Source organism: Phacochoerus africanus, chromosome 16 (genome assembly GCF_016906955.1).
Source record: "Phacochoerus africanus isolate WHEZ1 chromosome 16, ROS_Pafr_v1, whole genome shotgun sequence".
Classification (NCBI taxonomy): Eukaryota; Metazoa; Chordata; class Mammalia; order Artiodactyla; family Suidae; genus Phacochoerus; species Phacochoerus africanus.
Genome location: NC_062559.1, coordinates 806,214 through 827,948, shown reverse-complemented (window position 1 = coordinate 827,948; position 21,735 = coordinate 806,214). Strand labels below are relative to the sequence as shown.

Here is a 21,735-nt window from a genome sequence, read left to right as displayed (position 1 = left end):
AGGGCCGGGGGAAGGGGAGGTGACGCCGAACGCGAACACTTGGGGCTGGGCTGGGCTGGCTTCCGACTCATCCTTTCCCTGCGGTGGTCACTTCTCTGAAGGCACATGCGGCAGTCGGCGTGTGGCCTCTGTGTGCCCTGCAGACGCCCAGCCCAGGACAGGTGTCCACCTTCTAACCGCTCCTTGCCCACCGGCACGTCCCGTCCCGGGGCACCAGGATCTTTCCACATCAGTCAAGCCGTGCTTCCAGCTCCCAAGCAAGCCTCGTCCCAGCCCTCAGGGGACGGCGACACACACCTACGCCTGCATCGTGGCGCATGTTTCTGTGAGACTACTGTGTGCAAGGCACGGAGTCAGGTGATTTCATGAAGCTCCAGTGACTCTGAAAAGCAATCAGGCAGGGGAGAGGGAGCCTGCAGCCTTGTGCGTGTGTGTGTGTGTGTGTGTGTGTGTGTGTGTGTGTGCGTGTTAGGGAGTGTGGAGCCTGCATCCATCCGTGTGTGCATGCATGTGTGAGCATGCTGGGGAGTGGGAAGCCTGCAGCCGTGTGTGGGTGTGTGTATGTGTGTGTGTGCACACGCACGCACACACGTGCTAGGGCTGTGGACTCTGCCCTCTCCCTGGAACAGCCTCAGAAGCTGGGTGTGAGCCTCAAACGGACATGTGAATGAACCCCTTTCGCTTCATTCTTCAAATATTTGACTCAATGGTATTTATTCGCACAATCCAAACAAAAACACTTTCTATCGCTCCATTTTTTTCCAACCCTGAGCCTCCGCGGAGGCATCACACCTCCGCCAGCAAACACTCTGCCTTTCAACATAATTGCTCTGGAAGGCTCAGCCTGTTACGAAAGCGTTCAGAGGCAAAGGTTCAGACAGATGCAGTCATTAACACGAAGCGCATCTCCCCCCAGAAAGAACACATCACAGTCGGAGGGCACGCGACCCCGGCAGGGGCTCACCTCGCACAGCGCCTCTGCCGAGCGTGGCTCCGGCTCCCGCGCGGTCCGTCTGCCCGCTGGCTGCGCCACCGCCTCTCCTGGCACCGCCCTGCTCCCCTTCCGGGTCCCCGCTTGGCATCGCGTCGGCAATGACTCGGGCCATCTCGTCCACGTCCAGGGCCCTCAGAGCCTCCGCGCCAACCTGGTGCCTCCCCAGGTCCTGCAGGAGCGTCTGAACACGGGCTTCTAGAAGGAACACGCAAAACAGACACAAATAAAACCAAGAGAGAAGCGCAGCGTCAGAACGAGGAGGCGGATGGTTAAGGAGCCGCTCCACACACAGAGGCGACCAGGCGCTGCGAGCGGAGAGCCGGAGGAGGCTCTGTCCGTGAGGTCGGCACCCGAAAGGCAAAGCCTCACCCGGCGGCCTGACCGCACGTCGGATGACGGGGAGCAAAGGGCTGGTGCGTTTCAGGACAGACACCAGCAGCGACTGCGGTCTGAACCTCAGAGCGGAAGGACGCAGCACAGCAGCCCCACAAGTGTAACTGGATTTGGAAGGAAGGGGGCCAGAGGGACAGAGCAAAGAAAAACCTCGGAGTTCCCTCCTCAACCCCGACTAGTATCCAGGAGGACACGGGTTCGATCCCCGGCCTCGCTCAGTGGGTTAAGGATCCGGCGTTGCCGTGAGCTGTGGTGTAGGTCGCAGACACAGCTCGGAGCCTGCTGTGGCTCTGGTGTAGGCTGGAGGCTACAGCTCCGATGAGACCCCTAGCCTGGGAACCTCCATATGCCGCGGGTGCAGCCCTAAAAACACAAAAGACAAAAAAAAAAGAAAGAAAGAATGAAAGAAAAGAAAAGGCCTCCACAAATTCCCACACACCGTGAAAAGCATTAGCTTGGAGACTCAGGGCACTGGGTCTACCCCAAGGATGGAGCAAAGAGAACCAGCCAAGCGCACTGGGCTGCACCGAAAACAGAGGTGGATAAGACGTGAGTGAGCAAGTGAGTGCGGCGAGAGGCAGAGCAGTGCGGGGCTGGGACACGGCGAGCGTCCTGCAGGGGTGGCATGAGGGACGTGCCTATACGCGGTCATGAATATCACAGAGTCACACACTGGGTCATTTGCTCAGAAGGGACAGCTTTGAACCAATAAAAGACGAGGCGTCTAATTCAGAAGCCTAGCTTGTCCAGGGAAAACATCCTTCACACATGAGAGAGGAAGGAAGACATTCCCATGGTATTTATTTGAAAAAGAATGATGCTGGATGGTCCTTCCTACCCTGCAGGCTGGAGAGCAGTGGGGGTGTCCCTGAGGCCCCCACAGGTTTGCCGCAGGGTGGTGACACTCCCCAGCCTTGGCTCCTCCTGTGTCCGCCACGGGCCTCTGATGCTCTGACCTCTGGGCCTCGCTGACCCAGGAGACGGTGACCTTCCTCAGGCCCCCCACCCACCCACCCCCAGGCCACTGGCCCCGCTCTGATCAGCCCGGGCCCAGGTCCCAACACCCAGGGGCAGCCCCACTGGCCCAGGATGGCCGACATTCCCACCAGCCAGTCCTGAGCCTGCCGACCTGCAAACCACTGAAAGGCCCCTGCCCGTGCCGTGCCCCCCTCCCCCCCACCCCTGGTGCTTCCCTGAGTACCCCTGCCCCTCGGGGAAGGAGCTCTCCAGTGACGACCCTTCTCTGATCTGCGGGTCTCGCGCCCCCTCAACAGTAATAAAGCCTCGCCTCAAAACAGCTTCCCGTGGAGGGAAATGCAGTCGACCTCGTCCCTGTGGTCCCTGCCCCAGACCTGAGCCCTGGGGACGGCGCCTCTCACCTGCATCCCCACCTCCCCCCGCGCCCCGCCCCTTGGGGTCCACAGCGATGGCGTCTTCCCGAATTTTCAGGGACCAAACGCTGCCTCAAAAATAACTTCCAGCAGTGAACTTGGAAACACATTTCTCACTTCCTCCCAAACAGAAACACTGAAAGAACAGAGAAGAGCACAGGAGGCTCAAGTGTTGGGACTCGTGCTCCCTCTGGGCTGACAACAGGCATCTGCTGTTTTCTAGAAAAGATGAAAGATGTGCTTTGGGGTTCAAGGTGGCATGCATCGCATCCGCTGCTGCTGTTCCGAAAACGCTGCACTCAAGGCCCGGGGGGCGCCCGCACACCCGAAACCGAGTTGGCGGACGGCACGCAGGGGCCAGCGTTCGGTCGTCTGTGCAACCTGCCACCGTGCATGCAGCTTCCTCCACGTGCCCCTGCTCCAGTCGGGTCTCACCTCCTGTCCACATGCGGGCCCGACGCTGACCACAAAGGAACGCTCATGGCCCAGCAAGTGCAAACAGGGCGGGGACCACATCAGGAACCTGGGCACCAGGCAGGCTCTGAGGGGCTGCCCGGCAAACACCATGTCCGCCTCCTGCGAGCATCTAAGAGCCGGGACAGCTGAGCACACACCGAGGTCTCGCCAGGAGGGCCAGCAGGGGATGCCTGGGGACGCGAGGCTGCGCATGGGCACCGAGTCCTGGAACCGCCCTGCTCCGGGTTTAGGGGCAAGGGCTGTGCGCTTAATGCCCAGCACAGAAGGCATGGTCTGCGGGTCTCATGCCCCCGCAACAGTAATAAAGCCTCGCCTCGAAACAGCTTCCCGTGGAAGGAAACGCATGATCGGCGGGTACCCGCCAGGCCCCTGCATGTGAAAACGTCTGTGGGAAGGAGACAGGCAGGGGCAGGTGAAAACGACCGTTCCTAAGCAGAAACACTTTCCAGAACACAGGCCACCCTGCCAGCAGGGTCAGCGGCTCCAGCATCCTAACTCCACGTGACCTGGGCCAGGGCCCAGGAAGTCGCGGCATGAGCAGGGTCACCTGGGGGGCTGTGTCCTGAGGAACGTGGGGACCTAGTCCTGTGCACCCAGGGGTCACACAGCCATCCGCCCTCGAGGTCAGCACTCCCTCCGCCCTCCCTGAGCCGGGACCACAGGGGCGGGGCTCACCACCCACCCAGCAGCTGCCCTTCTGTCAGTCACAGCCCTGACCACAGGCGCGCCACCTGCCACTGCAGGCAGGGTGGGGGACGGGGGGGTCTAGAGAACACGTTTGGAACCAAGGTTCTGTGCACGTTCTCCTGCAGCCCTCGTGTCTCCTGGGGGCTGAAAGGTGATGGTGATACGGGCGTGGACAGTGGCCTCTCCACAGAGAAGGGCCGGGCGTTCTGGTCTTCGGGATGTCATGGCCTCAGACTGCCCGACACGCACGTCCAAGACACTAGATTCTTTGAGCGTCTCGGTTTGTGGGGAAATGGTGTGAGTGTGAGTGAGTGAGGGTGGGTGACTGTGAATGCAAGTGCGTGAGCACACGTGCGAGAGTGTGCACAGGTGTGATGCGTGTGTACTGTGTGTGCACGTGTGTGAGTGTATGCGTGTATGTGAGAGTGTTGGTACGTGTGTGAGAGTGCACACATTTGAGTGTGTGTGTGCACTGTGAGAGGAAGCGTGGGTGCAGCAGACCTGGGTGTGTGCCCATGTATGAGTGTGCGTGCACGTGTGTGAGTATGTGTGGGTGGGAGAGTGAGGATACTGTGGGCTTGTGCGTGTGCACGCGTGTGAGCAAGTGTGAGCACATGTGTTGGGGCCCTGGCTTGGGAGCAGCCAGGGCTTCCAGGAAGTAAGATGAGCAGAAAGGAGATCCTGGACCTGCCCCATGGACGGGTCACCCCTGCCGCCCGAGCCCAGCGCCCGGGCCCCTCCTGAGCACGTGCTCTCAGGAGCTGCTGCGTTTCCTGCGTTGCCCGCAGCGGGTGGTGTCGCCTTGCTGGCAGGCCACGTGCAGCACGGGGCGGGGAGGCAGTGGAGGCCTCTTCACGGCGTGGCTCACGAGCCCTCAGACCGACACAGGCGACATCTCTTCTGAGAGCCAAGCATCCACGAGTGAGTCCCCAGCCCGCCTGGGGACCCACCAGCACGGGCAGGCCTTCCCTGCAGCAGCGAGACCGGGAACGGGCCCCAGAGGGGTCGTGTCGCACAGAACAGCCCACCCACCTCATGCAGGGAGGCCGGGGCCTTGTGGGGGGACCCAGGGGGTCGAAGCTCCCCCTGGACCCCACGGCTGTGGGCAGCACCGCCTCCTCAGGCCGAGGCCTCGGGTTCTGAGCCCCTCCGTGTCCTTGTCCTCACGGTGGCCGGCAGGTCCCCTGAGGAAGGGCTGCCTACCTCCCAGTGGGGTGGATGCTCGGTGGCCTGAGAGGAAGAGCTCAGGCTCCCTGCCGCCCCAGGCCACCTGCTCAGACCTGGGCCCAGCACGAGGGACAGACTCCGGGCTCCCTCGGATGCGAACGCCTTAATCGCACACGCCTCCATGTCCTCATTGTAAAATGGGGACCAGCCAGAGGGTCCCTCGAGAGTCACTAATCCAGCGCCAGACCAGCCACGGGCCTCATCATCGGGACTGTGGCCAGGACCACGAGGCGACGAGGAGGGGTCCCTTCGGCCCCCACGGCCATCCCCTCCCAGCCACGGGGAGAGCAGGTGCTGGGCGTCTGCCCTGAGTTCTGGCTACAGCTCACCAGCATCCCCACGCCAGAGCGAGGACCAGCCCCCCGGGATGCTCAGTCGTGCCGCCGCCGCCGCGTGCGCTCAAGCCTCACGCCGAGATGATGCGGGACCAGCCAGTTCTCCGCCCAAGCATCGGCCGCCACGAACAGATGCGAAGGCCCGTCATCAACGTCAGGGCCCAGCCTCCATCCGTCACCCTCCCTGCCCTTTACTCAGCCGCTGCGGGGCCCCCGGGGTGTCTTCCCGCTGTCGTAAAGGAGATGAAGGGTCAGGGGATGACAGGATCCACACATGCACACACAGAGACACACACACACACACAGACACTGACACACTCACACACAGATACCAGGACATACATACAGACAGACACACACAGACACTGACACACACACACACACAGACCTAGACAGACAGACACACAGAGACCTAGACAGACAGACACACACACACACACAGACATACAGACACTGACACACGCACACACAGATACCAGGACATACACACAGACAGACACACACAGACACTGACACACACACACACACACACAGACCTAGACAGACAGACACACACAGATACCAGGACATACACACAGACAGACAGACATAGACACTGACACACACACACACACACACACACACACAGACCTAGACAGACACACAGACACAAAGACACACACACATATAGACACACACACAGAAATACAGACACTGACACACGCACACACAGATACCAGGACATACACACAGACACAGACATACATAGACACTGACACACACACACACACACACACAGACCTAGACAGACACACACACACAGACACAGAGACCTAGACACACACACAGACACACACAGACACACAGACACACGCACATATAGACACACACACAGACACACACAGACACACAGATACACGCACATATAGACACACACACAGACACACATCCATAGCACACAGACACCCACAGACGCACCCAAAGCCATACACGCATGAGCGGCAAAACGATTTGGAAGCCAGAGAGTCGCTGACCGACTGGCAGGACAAAGCTACATTTTTCCTTAACTGTTGGGACAACCCGACCACCCACCCCTGCAAGCGAGAGGGTCCCCGGACACCCTCTTCCTCCTGCGACAGACGAGGGTGCGGGCCGACACGACCTACACTCACTCGCTCAGGGTGTACTGGCAGACGTCTTCACTGCGTCCTGAGCAAACCACCTACCACCTTGTACAACCGGTCTGCCTGTACATTCCTGCCCGTGGACCCCTCGGAAATGAGCAATTAAACTAAAGCTCAGAGCCGACAAATGTCACTAAAAACTTTTAAAATCTAAAGACAGGGAGTTCCCGTCGTGGCGCAGTGGAACCGCATCCGACGAGGACCCAGGAGGTGGCGGCTTCGATCCCTGGCCTCGCTCCATGGGTGAAGGATCCGGCGTGGGCGTGAGCTGGGGTGTAGGTTGCAGACACGGCTCAGATCCTGCATGGCTGTGGCTGGGGTGTAGGCCGGCAGCTGTAGCTCTGATTCGACCCCTAGCCTGGGAACCTCCACATGTTTCGGGTGCAGCCCTAAAAGGACAAAAGACAAAAAAATAAAATAAAATCTAAAGATATAAAACCTTACTTTTTCTAAAAAGGTAAGAAACTTATTATTTTTAATCTCTAGTGAAGATAACTCAATTTACTGTTTTTTTAAAGATAAACCCAAATTACGTCCTTTGCCAAAAAAAAAAAAAAGAAAAGAAAGAAAATATTTCAATCCGAAGTGGCAAGAATAGGTTTTGAATAGAAACTCAAAGGAGTTCCCTGGTGGCCTAGCAGTTAAGGATCCAGCATTTTCACTGCTGCGATGCAGGTTCCGGTGAAAGTTCCTTGACCCAGGAACTGCTGCTTGCCTCAGATGCAGCCAAGAAAAAAAAAATCAATAATATTTGATTCAATAATATCAAAAGTAAGATCAACAAAAAAGTAAGAAAAACAATACTCAGCTATTATTAAGCCCCTGGCATGAAAATCACAGCAAATTTCTGTCCTGCTGCAGTGCTGGCGTGAAGCGTGAGCCACTGCCGTCCCTGGATTAGAGGCTGAGGCTGGCTTCCCGCGGGCACAGTCCCCACGAGGGGCCAGAGCATGATAAAGCCCACGCGAACACAGCCGCCTGGTGGTGACAGGGGCTGTGGGAGAATAATCCAGCGTGTGGGCGGCGGGGCAGGCGGGAGGGAGGCTGCTGGCTGGGGGTGCTGGTGGGGGACAGCTCGCTCAGAGCCGACGGAGGTGTGTCCTGAGCCCAGAGAGCATCTGCAGCAAAGGCTCTCCAAGCAGAGGAGACACAAGAGGCAAGGCCTCGGGGCAGTGGGGGGGACCAGGACAGAAAGGCGGCCAGGGGGTGGCCCGGAGCTGCCGGCGGGGGGGGGTGCATTTTACAGGGTCTCAGACCAGGAAAAGAACCTGGATTTTACTGAGTTTGATGAGAAGCGCTTGCAGGCTTTTGCACAGCGAGACGCCATCTGATGGACGTAAGCTTGACACAAGGTCCGAGCAGGGAGGCCAGAGGAGGCCCTGCACGTGCCAGCAGGCGGGGGCCGGAGCAGGTGGGCTTCAGCGGCTGGTCCAGGGGGGTCTGCGGACGGGCCGCATGGGAGGTACAGGGGACAGAGTCTGGGCAGGGGCTGGAGCTGGGGTGGGGGCTCTGAGCAGCCCCTTAAAGCACCCCACCGGGGGGAGGCTTTGTCTTTGGCCATCCAGGCAGGTGGGATGCTGGTCAAAGGCAGGGCGAGTCAGACCAGAAGCCCTAAAAGACCCACAACACACAACGGGTCATAGCCTCCTGGAGAAGGCCGGCCACCACGCCCCTGGAGCCGGCTACACCCAGGCTTGCTGTGCTTGTGGTTCAGGCGCCCTGTCCAGCCCCTCCTGTCTCAGGGTCTGGCTGTGTAGACAGAGTTGGGCACGCCCACTTGCAGGGTTACTGAGAAAACCAGACCCAGTGTGTCCACCGTCCACCGGGTCTAAGAACCAGACAGCGTGGGAATGGGCCCTCTTCCAACAAGGCGGCCTGACCCCTAAGAGCCCAGACCCTCTCCCTTCGGCCACGAGACAGCCTTCCTTCTCTAACGTCTTCAGCTCTGCTGTCCTGATTCGGAGGGCAGAGCAGAAATGGGCCAGAGTGAGAAAACTCCGGTTTAAGGGAAAGCCCGGAGAACAGCAGAGACTTTCCCGGGGCCTCTTTGACTCTCATAAGCAACCTCCATTTTCAAAAACATGGGATAATAAAATAGGGAGTTCCCCTTGTGGCTCAGTGGTTAACACATCCGACTAGGAACCATGAGGTTGCGGGTTCAATCCCTGCCCTTGCTCCGGGGGTTCAGGATCCGGCGTGGCCGTGAGCTGTGGTGTAGGTTACAGACGCGGCTCAGATCCCGCATTGCTGTGGCTCTGGTGTAGGCCGGTGGCTACAGCTCCGATTGGACCCCTCGCCTGGGAACCTCCATATGCCGCAGGAGCGGCCCTAGAAATGGCAAAAAAGACAAAAAAAAAATTGGAATAATAAAACAGAATTCCTAAAAGGGCCTCCTCTCATCCAAACAAGGAACGTGTCCGATAACCATTCACGAAGCGTCACTACAACCGGGTGTGGACGCCGTGGTGGCCTAAGAGGGGGGCCGCCCGGCGAGGAGAACAATGACCATGTAGCAGAAATCTCCTCCCACCCAAGCGCTGTCAACCACACTGTCCGCCCCTGGAAGATGAACAGAAAGGAGGCAACCCTTTTCCAAGGGGCCAGCTCGCCCTGGTGGGTTGAAGAGGGACCGTGGCCCAGGGCACGATCAAGCACCGAGCGCGCATCAAAGGGGAGTGTTCTTTTGTTCCATCAGCGGCACCCTGTCATTCCGAGACCCGGCCAGCTTCTAATGACCCTTGAAGTAGCTTTCAGTGCGCCAAGTGGGCCCTGGCAGAGCAATGACATGGGCCGTCAGGGCATCACATATGCCAGGCCTGGAGCAGGAGATCGGCTCCCCTGCACAATGGCTGCAGGCCTGACCGACGGAAATCCTGTCTTAATAGAGCCCCCCCTCCACACGCTACGAGCTCCGGAGAGTAAGCCGTGGTGCGCAGTCAACCTCGCTAGAAACTGCTTGGACCAAGAGGAGGTGGACGACACCAAACAGCTTCTGCTCCCAAGTGCCTCTACTGCCAAGCGTGCAGTAGAGTACACGCTGTGGCCCCTGTCCAGACACACACACACACACACACACACACACACACACACACACACACACACACGACTCAGCATCGCCAGCAGCAGCAGCAGCACCTCCGTCAGGACCCCCAGCATCACTCGCAGCATCACCCTCACGTTCACCATCCGCATCTCCCTCCTCCTCGGCGTCTCCTGCATCCCCGTCACCTTCTTCCTCAGCATCTCCCGCATCCCCACCTCCCTCCTCAGCATCTCCCGCATCCCCACCTCCCTCCTCAGCATGTCCCTCCTCCTCATCATGAAGAATGTACTGGGCTCCTCTTATTCAGAAAGTATATAGCCCATTTAACTGCTTGCTGGCGTCCAACTCTCTAGTATTGGCAAAGGACTCGGGTAAATTCGGATAGTGGTGGGCCATGATCTTACGCTGACCGCCTCTGGGCCTCTGCTCCGGAGATACAGGCATCATCAATCATCCGTCAGCTTCCTGGCTGTTTTCACTGAAAACAACACAAGTAAACTCTGCTCTCTTTCCAACCGGAGGTATCAATTCGCCTAAGAAAGTAGCAAACTGTGTTGAAATCTGCATTTCAGACAGCTGGTTCTTGAGAGCTCCAGTCAACACCGTCTGTCTACACGATCTGACTTGGGAGGGTACCTTCGCCTGCCATCCCAAGCCTCGGCTTCCTCATCAGGAGGACGAGGCTGACAATACACAATCTTTCGTGATGGACGTGAAGCGTCAATGAGACCTTCCCTCCACTTAGAAAACACCCTGCCGGGCACACGCGGAGCCCCGGGTGCAAATGTGCACACAGAGGCACCGTTAGCTGTCTTCCCTAAGCACGTGGTCTCAAAGCAGAGACAACCGTTTATCACACATATGCAAGTGCACAACCACAGGCCACGACACGACACGTGTTCCAGAGGAAAGGACGGCCCCACGGGTGCATCCCTGGGGCGGGGCGGGGCGCGCGGGCGCCTCCTGTTGACGGATCCACCGCTTTGCAAGGAGTCAGGTTGAAAAGCTGCCAGAAAAGCCAGGTGGCCCGTGGCTGCTGGACCCTACGCGAGACGCAGGAGGCAGGGTCCCTGCATGAAGCGTTCCTCGCCCCCTTGGAAGCCTCCTGGCCAAACGCGAACATGGTGATCAAGTCTCTGAGTTCCGAGTTCACAGGACATCCCGGGCAGAGGGACAGGCACACATCCTCTTTGGGATGCAATCAGGAAAACACAGAATGAATGTAAGAGGCTCCAGTTACAAAAACTTCTAGATGGCAGCGTAGAAAGACCTGACCTCGCCTCCTCCCGTGGACACAGCAAATCTACAGCTCGGACAGAGCAACGGCCCTCAGAAAGGGACCTGAACACTGGATGCACAGAGCATCAAGACAGGAGAGGCAGAGAGGTGGCACGGGAAACCCAGGCCCCAGCCATGGCGAGCCACCAACTGGGAAGAACCAAGGGGGGGGGGCCCTCTTCCCTGAGAACCAAGAACTTAAGCACCGCAGGAGGTACCCCAACCTCCAAGCCCCAAAGGGGGAGATGAGCCCTCCAAATACCTCGCTTTGAGAACCAACAGGAAGTATGTCCATGAAAACTGCAGAAGCACAGAGAACCGAAAATTTGCTCCCAGGGAGTTCCTGCTGTGGCTCAGCAGGTCACAAACCCGACTAGTGTCCACGAGGTGCAGTCTGACCCCTGGCCTCGCTCAGTGGGCTGAGGATCCGGGTTTGCGCAAGTTGCAGCAGAGGTCGCAGATACAGCTCGGGTCCAGTGTTGCTGTGGCTGTGGCGTAGACCAGCCGCTGCAGCTCTGATTCAACTTGAAGTCTCTAAACGTCCAGTATGTTGCAAGTGTGACCCTAAAAAGCAAAAAACGAAAAACAAAAAACCTCGCTCCTTAAGGGGCATGTGCAGACTCACTTGACCAGAAAAACCAACACAAAAATGCCAGAGTGAAATACGCCTGGATCGCAGATGAAGGAGGCTCACTTACTAACCCTGAAGTAGCTGCTGGAGAAACAGAAGCCACTTGGGATGCTTCCCTGGGGACAGAGACACTCCTTGCGTTGTGCCAATCACCATCGGACCTGTCTAATGAGCAGATGTGCACCACCCAGGGCCACTCCCTGCACCTCAGCTGGGCTCATAGCCAGTTAGGAGATACCCCTGCCTACCAGCATCCCAGGACAGCCACGGCCCCCCCGCAACAAGAGGGCACATGCACCCACCGAGGGGCACCCCTTGAGCCCCTGGCTCTGGTGGCCAGATGGAACTGCACCCCTGAGCCCCACAGGATGTCTCCTACAAAAGCTAGTGCTTCGACACGGGGAACACAGAGGAACCGACTCAGAGGACGGAGCAAAATGGGGAGACAAAGGAATACGTTTCAACCCAAAGGCAAGACAAAAGCCTTCGAAAAAGAACTGAACAAAATGGAGATGAGCAATTCACTGGATAACGAGTTTAAAGTAAGGGTCAGAAAGATGCTCGCTGAACCCAGGAGAAGAAGAGCTGGACACAGCCAGAACTTCAACAAAGGGACCGAAATTACAAGAAAGTATCAAACAGAAGTTATAACTGAACAGAAAAATGCACTGGAGGGGCTCAACAGCAAACTGGATGAGGCAGAAGATGAATCCAGAAATGCACTGGATGAGCCGAACTGGGAGAAAAAGCAGTGGAACTCGCCCAGACAGAGAAAAGAGATAGAAAAGGAACTTAGGAGTTCCCATCATGGCGCAGGGGTTAACGATTCCAACTAGGAACCATGAGGTTGTGGGTCCGATCCCTGGCCTTGCTCTGTGGGTTAAGGATCCGGCGTGGCCGTGAGCTGTGGTGTAGGCTGCAGACGTGGCTCAGATCCCATGTGGCTGTGGCTGTGGCTGTGGCCGGTGGCTGCAGCTCTGATGAGACCCCTAGCCTGGGAGCCTCCATATGCCAAGGGAGCGGCCCAAGAAATGGCAAAAAGACAAAAAAAACCCAAAAAACCTCATACAACTCAAGAGCAAAAAACAACCAATCTGATTTGAAAATGCACAGAGGATCTGAACAGACATTTTCCCAAGAAAGGGAAACATATGACCAACAGGCACATGAAAAGATGCCCCACAGCACTAATCATCGGAGAAACGCAAAGCAAAACCACGGTGCCACATCACCTGGCACCTGTCAGAATGGCTACTATTGAAAAGAAAAGCCATAGCACATTGTTGGACAAAATGTGGAGAAAAGGGAGCTGTTATGTGCTATTGGTGGGAATGTAAATTGGTGCAGCCACTTTGGAAAACCGTACGGAGAGTCCTCAAAACATGAAGAATTGAACCACCTTATGATCCAGCAACTCCACTCCTTGGTATGTATCCAAAGAAACCAAAACCCCTCATTTAGAAAGACATCCACCCTCCCATGTTTCCTGCAGCGATGTTTACAACAGTGAAGATACGGAAACAACCTAAGGGCCCATCAGTGGATGAAGGGGTTAATGGATAAAGAAGATACACACACACACACACACACACACACACACACACAGGAATGTTTGTCGTGAAAAAGAATGAAATTCACTGGCTACGACATGGATGAACTTGGAGGGTATTATGCGAGGGAAATAGCTCAGAAAGACAAGTATTGCATGATTTCGCTCATACGTGAAATCTAAAACAAACAGAATAAAACAAAACGCACAGATTCAGGGAGGAGATTTGTAATTACCAGTGGGAAGGGTTTCCCAGGGGGCAAAGAGGTGAAAAGGTCAGCCGTGCGGGGACATGTGCCAAGTAGCCCGTTGGGGGCCATCGCTCTGCAGTGTATACAGATGCGGAATTAAAAGGCTGCATACCCGAACCTCGTAATTGTTTTCAAAATGATTCACGGAGGGAAAAAAGAGGAAAGCGGAAGCTTCTGCAGGCTAAAAGGAGCTTCAAAAGCATACCCATCATCAGCGGACCTTCTGTGGATCCTGCCGTCAAAGAACCACGTGTAAGGAAAATGTACGACAGCTGAGAAATCTCAATGTTGATAAGGTAGCTGGTGGTAGTAAGACATGGGTCTGAATCTTTCACACGTGCTAAAGCCGGTTAGGTTTATTCACGAGTCTGAGCTTTCGGCAGGGCAATACCGAAAGGCAGGCGTCGGGTGGAATCGGACGGGGCGTGTAGGGGAGGCGATGGGTCACAGAAGCAGCGAGAGGAGCCGGGAGCTGCCGTGTGCTGCAGCCCGGCGAGGCCAGGGCGGGTTCACCCTACAAGGCTCTGTCTGCTCCGTGACTGACATTTTACACGACTCTCTTTAGAGCGGACAGTGCAGCTGGGAAGACAACACGTATAAAAAGACAACCGACGCAGCAACGTGGCAAGGACAAAACCCCACCCGAACGGTGCCGTTCGCACGGGTCCCTGGAGAGCGGGGAGCATCTTCAGAGGACACTCCGAGACGTGCGCCTTGGGGACGTGGACGACGACGAGGAGGAGCCGGCAAAGCTCGCTCCGGCGGAGAAGCTGCAGGAGAAACGCGGCACCCGCGTGCCGTGTCCAAGGCTGCGCGGCCCAGGCCCCTCGACGGGGCGTTCGTCTCCTCTGCCCCGGACGGCTGGAACAGGGGCGGTGGGCAAGCAGGGCGTTTTCAGGTGGGGAGGGGAGGAGGAGACGGAAGTGTGGTCAGTGAGACCAGAGGACACTGCTTGACCCAGGGGAGCACAAAACCCAGCGACGGGGCGTGGCGGCAGCACCACGGAGAGGAGCCCCAGGTCGGGCCGAGGTCACGGCTTGGCCGTCGGGGGCTGGGGTGGCCTTCAGCAGCACACTTACAGCAGAGCAAGATCAGAAAGCACGGGGACCATGGATACCAGGGGAGTGCGGACAGGACGGGAGCAGGGCTGGCACCGGGCTCTCTTGAAGGAGAAGGAGGAGCGCGTGGTTTGGAGCAGAAGCAGCCCCGGGGGAGGGACCCCAGGACGACCTCCTGTAGGTAACACAGCCTCACTAACGGTGAGCTTACCTGCCAACAGGTGCACTGTCTGCTGTCATAGCGTCATTCCCAAGGCGTGCAGAGTTCCCGCCTTCCCTCTGAGTGGAACTCTGAACGCCTTCATCCAGCAGTGCCACTCGGGCTACTTGGATGGAGGCGGGTCGAGGGAGCTACCTGGCTGGATGGCACGACGCGAGGAAGAGAGGGCTGTCAGTGGTTCCACGAAGCCTTCGCTTCCAGAAAAGGCGAGTACACGGGAAGGGGCTTCTCGGTCCCTATTTGTTTAATCTGTTATCTGCTTGATCTTATCCCTTCCACGTTTTCAAAGGAGAAGCCATATTTTGTCAGAATCTCACTTTATATTTTATGGTCTTAGAAAAAGGCTGTTAGAAAACCGATGCCTTGGGCATCTCTTAGAGGCCTGGGAACGGGCTAGGACCCTCCCCGTCGGATGACAAGAGCCGGGGTCACCCACGTAAAGGGGCCGAGGCGGGGGCCTTGAGCGGGTCACTTCGAGGCCCGAGGACACTCATTGCACAGAGAGAGGTGTTAGTTTGGGGCAACGTTCTTGTGGGGGACACAGAAAGTAACCATAGAACAACAAGCGGGGCCTGCGTTTGACCATAAGCAGCGGGGCGGTGGAGACAAATGAAAGCAGGGCAGACTCCAAAATCCTTCACGTCAACTTTCTGAAAGCTGCCTGGGGCCAGATTTGGCCTGTGAGTCCTTCCCCACCACCTTCCTCAATAAAGTCATGAAATAGTGAAACCGTAGGGGAAAGGGTTTGAAGGAAGAGCCCCCCGCCCCCCAAGTAGACCTGACCCCCCAGCGGCCCCCAGTCCTCAGCCCAAATCCCTGTGGCTGAGCGACCAGCCCTGAAGGCTCCCCCTCCCCGCCACCCCGCCCCAGGCCCCCAGGGGAGCCTAGCAGTGTGAAAGGGCCCCGCAGGGGCCGGCCTGGGCAGGTGCCGGAGAAACAGGCGAGCCCACAGCAAAGACACCAGAGGTGACTTACCCTCGTCCGTGCCTGGGGCGTCCCTGGGGTCCGGAGGCGAAGGCCACTTTGGGGGGGCAGCTGGTGCCGGAAGCAGCCTAGGGGCTCTCCAAGACTCCCGCACAAGTTGGTGCAGGGCGGGGTCCCCCTCCCTGGGGGCCGCGGGGGCCTTCTGAGCTGCGTAGGTGCCCAGCGCCGCAACCAGACGCTGCCTGTCCACACTGCCGGCCGCCTTGGGGCTGAGCTCATCAGGCTGGAGCCAGGGAAGGGTGTGCAGCGGGCGGCCCTCGGGGATGGCAGCCCGGGACGCGGGCGCGTAGGTCAGGGCGGACGTTTGGGCCACGAAGGTCAGCACGCTCTCAGCAAGGGGGTCCTCACCCTGGATGGGGGGGGGACACAACAGCAGGTGGGGGTTATCCTCTGCCCACGCAGCCCCGGGGCTGGGCTTCCAGGTACCTGAAATGCACACCCCAGCCCCGTACCGAGGTCTTCATTCTCTGATTGGCCAGGCCCCGGGCCCCAGCCTCCTGCGCCGGGTTCATAAAACTCTACTGAAATAGACATCGCACGCCCGGAGACCCACCCGCCCCACACTGGGTGTTCGCAGCGTAGCCTCAGGGCACAGACACCGCTGCCTGACCCCTCCCCTCCCCCCCAGCCCCGGCAGCTCCCCCCCTGCCTCCCGGCTCCTTGCCAGCGGGACCGCAGTAGGCAGCCCAGTGTCTGGCTCCTTTGACTGCATGCGATGTTTCCAGGGCATCCACGCTGTGTCCAGGCCGCAGCGTTTACATGGCTGGAAGACAGTCCGTTTTAAGGAAATAGCACGTTCTCGGTTTCTCATTCATCACCTGGTGGACATTTGGGTTGTTCCTACTATGGGGCCGTCATGAAGTTTCAGTGTGGACGGGCGTTTGTGCTTCTCCGGCCGTGTGCCAGGGGCCGGTGGCGGTGGGCAGCTCTGCCTTAACGTGTTCAGGCGCCGCCAAGTGTGCGCGCTCGGCTGCATCTGCAGTGAGAGAGGCTCTGACTTCACTTCGTCCTGGGCGCCAAGGGGTGGCTGTGCCCACACGGGCTCCGTGTCTTGCGGGGCAGTGCCCCCCAGACCTCTGCCTGCGCTGGCACTTACTGTAGCCCCGCCAAGCGGCTTCTTCCCCTGCAGCTGATTCTCTCCTTTCCGAAGGTCTTGATTTCATTCCAGCACTTTCTTTACCGATCTTGTCAATCCCTGTTATAGCCGATCCTCGTACCGGCGATATTCTGGCTGGTGAGGACACCTGGGTCTCCTGTTTCACACACGACGTGGCAGCCAGGGCCTTTCCCTGAGTCTCCGCGCACGTTCCCCCCCCTCCTCGAGTGCACTTTCCTGGAAGGAGTCCGTAGTGCCCAGTGGACAAACGAGCCCCGGGGCCGCACCCCTGGGACAGCTGCACAGACGTCAGAAACCCCAGGGCTCTGCCTCTGCCCGTGGTACCATCGGGCTTTGGGGACACAGCCATTTCCGACCTGGACTTTACTGAGAGCCCCCTTCCTGATGCGCTCGGGGTCCCTGGCCATGAACTTCCTACATCCTGCCCACGCAGACTCTGTGCTGGCACCTCCCTCGGGGCAAGTATCAGTGTGGACTCAGCGGGCACACCTGGGATCTAGCCAAGATCCATCACTGGACGCGAGGCCCTGGTTCAGATTCCCCTAAGCCTGTCTGTTTGTTTAAATATCTGGGTTCAGCCCCCCAGGACAGATTGCGGTGTAGCGAGCTAGACTCGGGAACTGGGGGGTGACATGGATTCTTGTTTCCTTTCTCACACGTGAAGCTGGCACATTGCTTGACGTCCTGACACTGGTTTCTGCTGTCGAAGCAGGCGTCTCTCTCTAAGAATGTGTTTATGGCTACGAGGACGGGACTTCGGTTGTCAACCAAGTTGTTTCATTTTGTCCAAGGGCTGGCTGAAATCAACTGCTTTTCCTTCCCAAGAAGACAAAGCAAGATTCTCGAGAGCGAGCCGGCGAGAGAGAAAACGCCTTCTCGACAGGCGGCCCCTCCGGCGATTCTGCACAAATTGGCTGTGAGTGTCCGTCTCCCGTCCGGCCTGACTCCCCTGCGGAGAGGCCGTCTCCGCCGCCCTGGGCAGGTCACCGCGCTGCGGGCTGGGGACAGGCCTCGTTACGGTGCCACGAGCGCCATCCTCTCTGCTACAAGTGCAGCCCCGCCGGGAGCTTCTGCTCAGAGGGCCCTCCTTAGGTAGAGTTGAGTGGGGGCAGAGGACGCAGCAGGTGGCTCCCAGCTCGGGACATCCATTGCGGAGCGGGAGCCCTGCGCTGACCAGGGCAGGTGACCGGTCTCCTTGTGCTCTGGACCAGATTGAGGTGAAGAGGGAGAGCACGCGGTGGCAGGAAGACTGTGAAAGCAACAGACGTCATCCATTTCCGCAAGTCACACCAGGCCCTGGGAGAGCAGGGGGGCGGGCACGGGGGTGGGCACAGGAGAGCTTACTGCGGCCCCAGGCGAGGGCACCCATGCCACCGTGAGCCGCGAGGAAGGCATCCTCATGGGCACATCCTCTTTGTGGCCTCACACCCCCAAGGAGCGAGTGCAGGGAGCCGCCGGGCTTGAACCCCGCCTCTGCTGCTCACAAGCTTAGGGACTTGGCTCTGGCGAGTCACTTCACCTCTAAGCCATGGGTACGCAGGGGGCGGGGGTCACGCACCGGGTGCAGAAGCGCCGGGGGCTCTGCTGCTGTTCCTCACCCTCCCTCTCATACCTGGTTTTCTCCAAGCAGCAGGAACCCCAGCCTCAGCCCTGGAGGGAGCCATGCAGGTGTACCCCCCGTTCCACTTTCGCCTCAACTCAACAAAACCATGACCTCGGGGTTCTGAAGGTCATGCTGGAGACTTTTCAAGACTGTAGTTGCCCAGATCCAGAGATAAGTAACGGGAAGAATGGGCCCATTTCCAGCACGTGGCACTGCCACTGCTGCCCACTAGTTCTTCACACGGTGTGTCAGGGAAATCTGGTTTGGGCATCACTGGTGCGGTCCCACTTGTGCGTGTGAAGCAGCTGAGAATTGTCGATCTTGCTGAAATTCACACCAAAATGATATTCCTAAGCCGCCTGTGCTCCCACTTGAGATGGGGCAGATCCACTCACTGCGCGTCCCATGGGGTTTGCTGAGTAAAACCAAGGGGACAGAGGGGTCCCTGGGAGACGGGCGCAGTCCTGTCAGCACAGCTCTGTGTGGCCATAACTTTCTAACCTCCGTGAGCTTCATTTTTACCACCCGCAAGACCCTTTTTTCTTGAAGCCGTTGTGAGTACTGGGGAGAGAACAGGTAAAATCTAGCACATGACATTCGATAAAAGGTAGTCCGCGTCCGAACTGCTGCCCTCAGCATGGTCGTCACCACCATCAGCGTCACCATCAGCGTCACCAGCACCAGCACCACCAGCAGCAGCATCACGACAACTCCTGCGGCCGTGTGCTGAGCCCTGGACTACGTTCTACAGTCTGTGGAGAAGAAGGGTCTCAAACACGGACCTGTTGTCAAACAGCTTGCAGACCGAAGTGGGAGCTGCGTCACGGATGCTAAGAACTATAGCTGAGGTCTCCCACTCAGCGGGGACACCAGGACAGCTTCCTGGAGCCGGTTGACACACCTCCTCCAACCGCAGCCTGCGTCGCATCCACTGCCGGCCCAGCAGGGAGACGGCCATGGACGGGGCTCCCTTGCTCCCAGCTGTGCCAGGGCCTGGGGAACAGAGCTGCGCAGCAGGCCTCCTTCCTGCCTGCAATCCACCCGCTCCCCCGCCCCAGCCCCAGACGGCCCCATTATCGATTCAGACTGCCGGGAAGACCGCAGGCCCCGAGGCCCACACACCAGCCAACACTGAGTGGATGAGACGCCCATCTGTACACCGGTCACTCATGCTCGTTAGACAGTCTCTTGCGCCGAGGGTCCAAAACAAATTAGGAGCCCAAATTGGGCCATCTTTGGACCGCATAGCAGACATTTCCTCCAGTCGGTCTCACAGCCCGGAGGCAGTGCTGACAAGCACGCTGATCAAGACATGCTCGCTGCCACTGTGACAAAGCGCTGAGCGCCGGGGCTGTCCACAGGCTTCCTAACAAGGTGGCCTCGTGATGCCACCGGCAGCGGCAAGATTTGGGAGTGGGGAGGGTCTCAGGCACCCCCAGCTCCAGCTCATGAACGTAGAGTTGGGGTTACTTTGCTCTGCCTTTCAGTGCTCAGGCCGTCGAGGGTGATTCTGGCAAAGTGTCCTCTCTCTGCCTGCCTCCCTCACGCTCCCCCTCCTTCCCTCTCTCCCTCCCTCCCCCTCTCCCCTCCCTTTCTCTCTCCGCCCCCCTTCCCCCTCCCCAACACCATGGAAAGGTTGCCAAAGCTCCACCGTGTCCAGGCTCGACGTCGCCCACCCGTGAGCAGGGCAGGGGGCTGGGGGTGTCCCTCTCTCCGACCGCACCAGCACCGCGGCAAACACACCGCTGCATTCAGAGCAGCCTCGCGTTGGTCTAGCTCTGAGCAGAACATCTGTGCTCTCTGCTGCTGACAGGCGGAGCCTGCAGTCAGAAAAAATCCGTCCCCGAGAGTTTCTCCAGAGTTCTCAAAACCCGAGGCTGAAGAGGAGCGAAGTTCCAAACCACAGGCGGAATGAGTTTTGCAGAAAGTTGACAACAGGACGGCGTGCGGCTGCGATGTCACGGGCGGCGGCGACCGTCACTCCGTTCCGCAGCGCAGAACCGTTCTCAAGGGACGCCTGGTGACCCGGACCCGTGTCCCGTCCCGTGTCATCCCCCTCGCGCTCCTGCTCCATCGCTTCTGCCTCATCACCTCGCCTGCTCTGCGTTTCGTCCTCTCCAGGGCCACACCTGCAGCCTCGTGCCCAGCAGGTAGGCGGTGAAGGGATGGCCTGTGGCAGAGTCGCAACCCACTTTCTGTCCACCTTGACCTTGGGGGAGGGAGCACAAGGCATGGGGTTACAGGCCGAGTGACCGCCACGTCCGCCCGGCACCTCGGGACAATGAGCAGACGGTTGTGGCGCGGCTGGTGTTTCCTGAGCGCCAGCGCCAGGCTGTTCTTTGCCTCTGTGTGTTTTAATTCTTCCTGACCCTCTCGACCGCCCTCTAGTGTAGACACGACCATCTTCCTAGCAGATAAGCTCCCTGGTGAGGGAGGAGCTGGGTCCAGCCCCAGGCCTGGGCAGAGCCCCGGAGACGCAGGCCCATCCTGCGGTCTGGCCAACGGGACACACAGAACTGCCATCTGCTGGGTTTGGGGGCAACTTGGGGACCTTGCTTTTGGCTTAAAAAATAAACAGGAAACAGTGGGAGAAGAACTCTAGGGCTCTGATTTCAGCTCCGCCACCAACTAAGCCTCTGAGAGGGAACATTTCACTCCGTCCTCCGCCACCCCGTCTATAAACCGAGGTGCCTGAGCTGAAGGGCTCCAGGGACCTTCTCGTCCTGGAGGATGAGCGGCCACAGAAAGCACAGTCACCTCCGCCAAGGCTGTGACTTTCTCTCTGCAGACCCCTGGCGGGAGGGCCGAGCCCCTGGACACACCGAGGACTTTCCCAGATGGCGACGTGAAGAGTTGAGTTAAAAATAAGGAGAGAGAAGAGGGCGTGTCCTGCCCACACGGCTTTCCAGGGGCTTCGCTGCTGCTCCACCCTGTGCTCACGGAGTCACCTGCTCCCCCGTCCCAGGCTGGCCACCTCCGCTGCTGGGCGGGACAGGCTCGGCCCCAAGACCGTCGAGAGCCCAGGACAGAAGATCAGAGCCAAACGGAACGGGCGTGGGGTGGGTGGCGTGACCAGAGGAACCGACTGCCAGCGGCACCTCTTGTCGTCACCCCGTGGGCACACCACCTGCTGGGCAAGCAGCAACAACCACGGCTGGGAGGCGGGTTGGCGCCCCGGGACCATCCGCGTGGAGAGGGGCTGCCTCGGCAGGTGTGGGCATCTGGATGACACGGGGACTCTGTTAACCCCTTCCCGTGGGGGCACAGCCGTGCTGAGAACAGACCTGGGGACGGCTCTGCTGCAGGCATGCGGCTTCCCACCAAAGGTCAGACG

At 58.6% G+C, this 21,735-nt stretch overlaps 1 protein-coding gene across 1 annotated transcript in view; it reads right to left on the bottom strand.

The window, feature by feature from the left end:
- The window catches only part of PTPRN2 (protein tyrosine phosphatase receptor type N2), a 711,364-nt gene that overhangs the window by 453,243 nt on the left and 236,386 nt on the right, over positions 1–21,735 (bottom strand). The window contains exons 6-7 of the mRNA XM_047763645.1: positions 15,673–16,030; positions 965–1,189 (exon numbers count right to left, since the gene is read on the bottom strand). Of these exons, the coding sequence (XP_047619601.1) occupies positions 965–1,189; positions 15,673–16,030 (583 nt within the window). The remainder of the gene's footprint in view (positions 1–964; positions 1,190–15,672; positions 16,031–21,735) is intronic.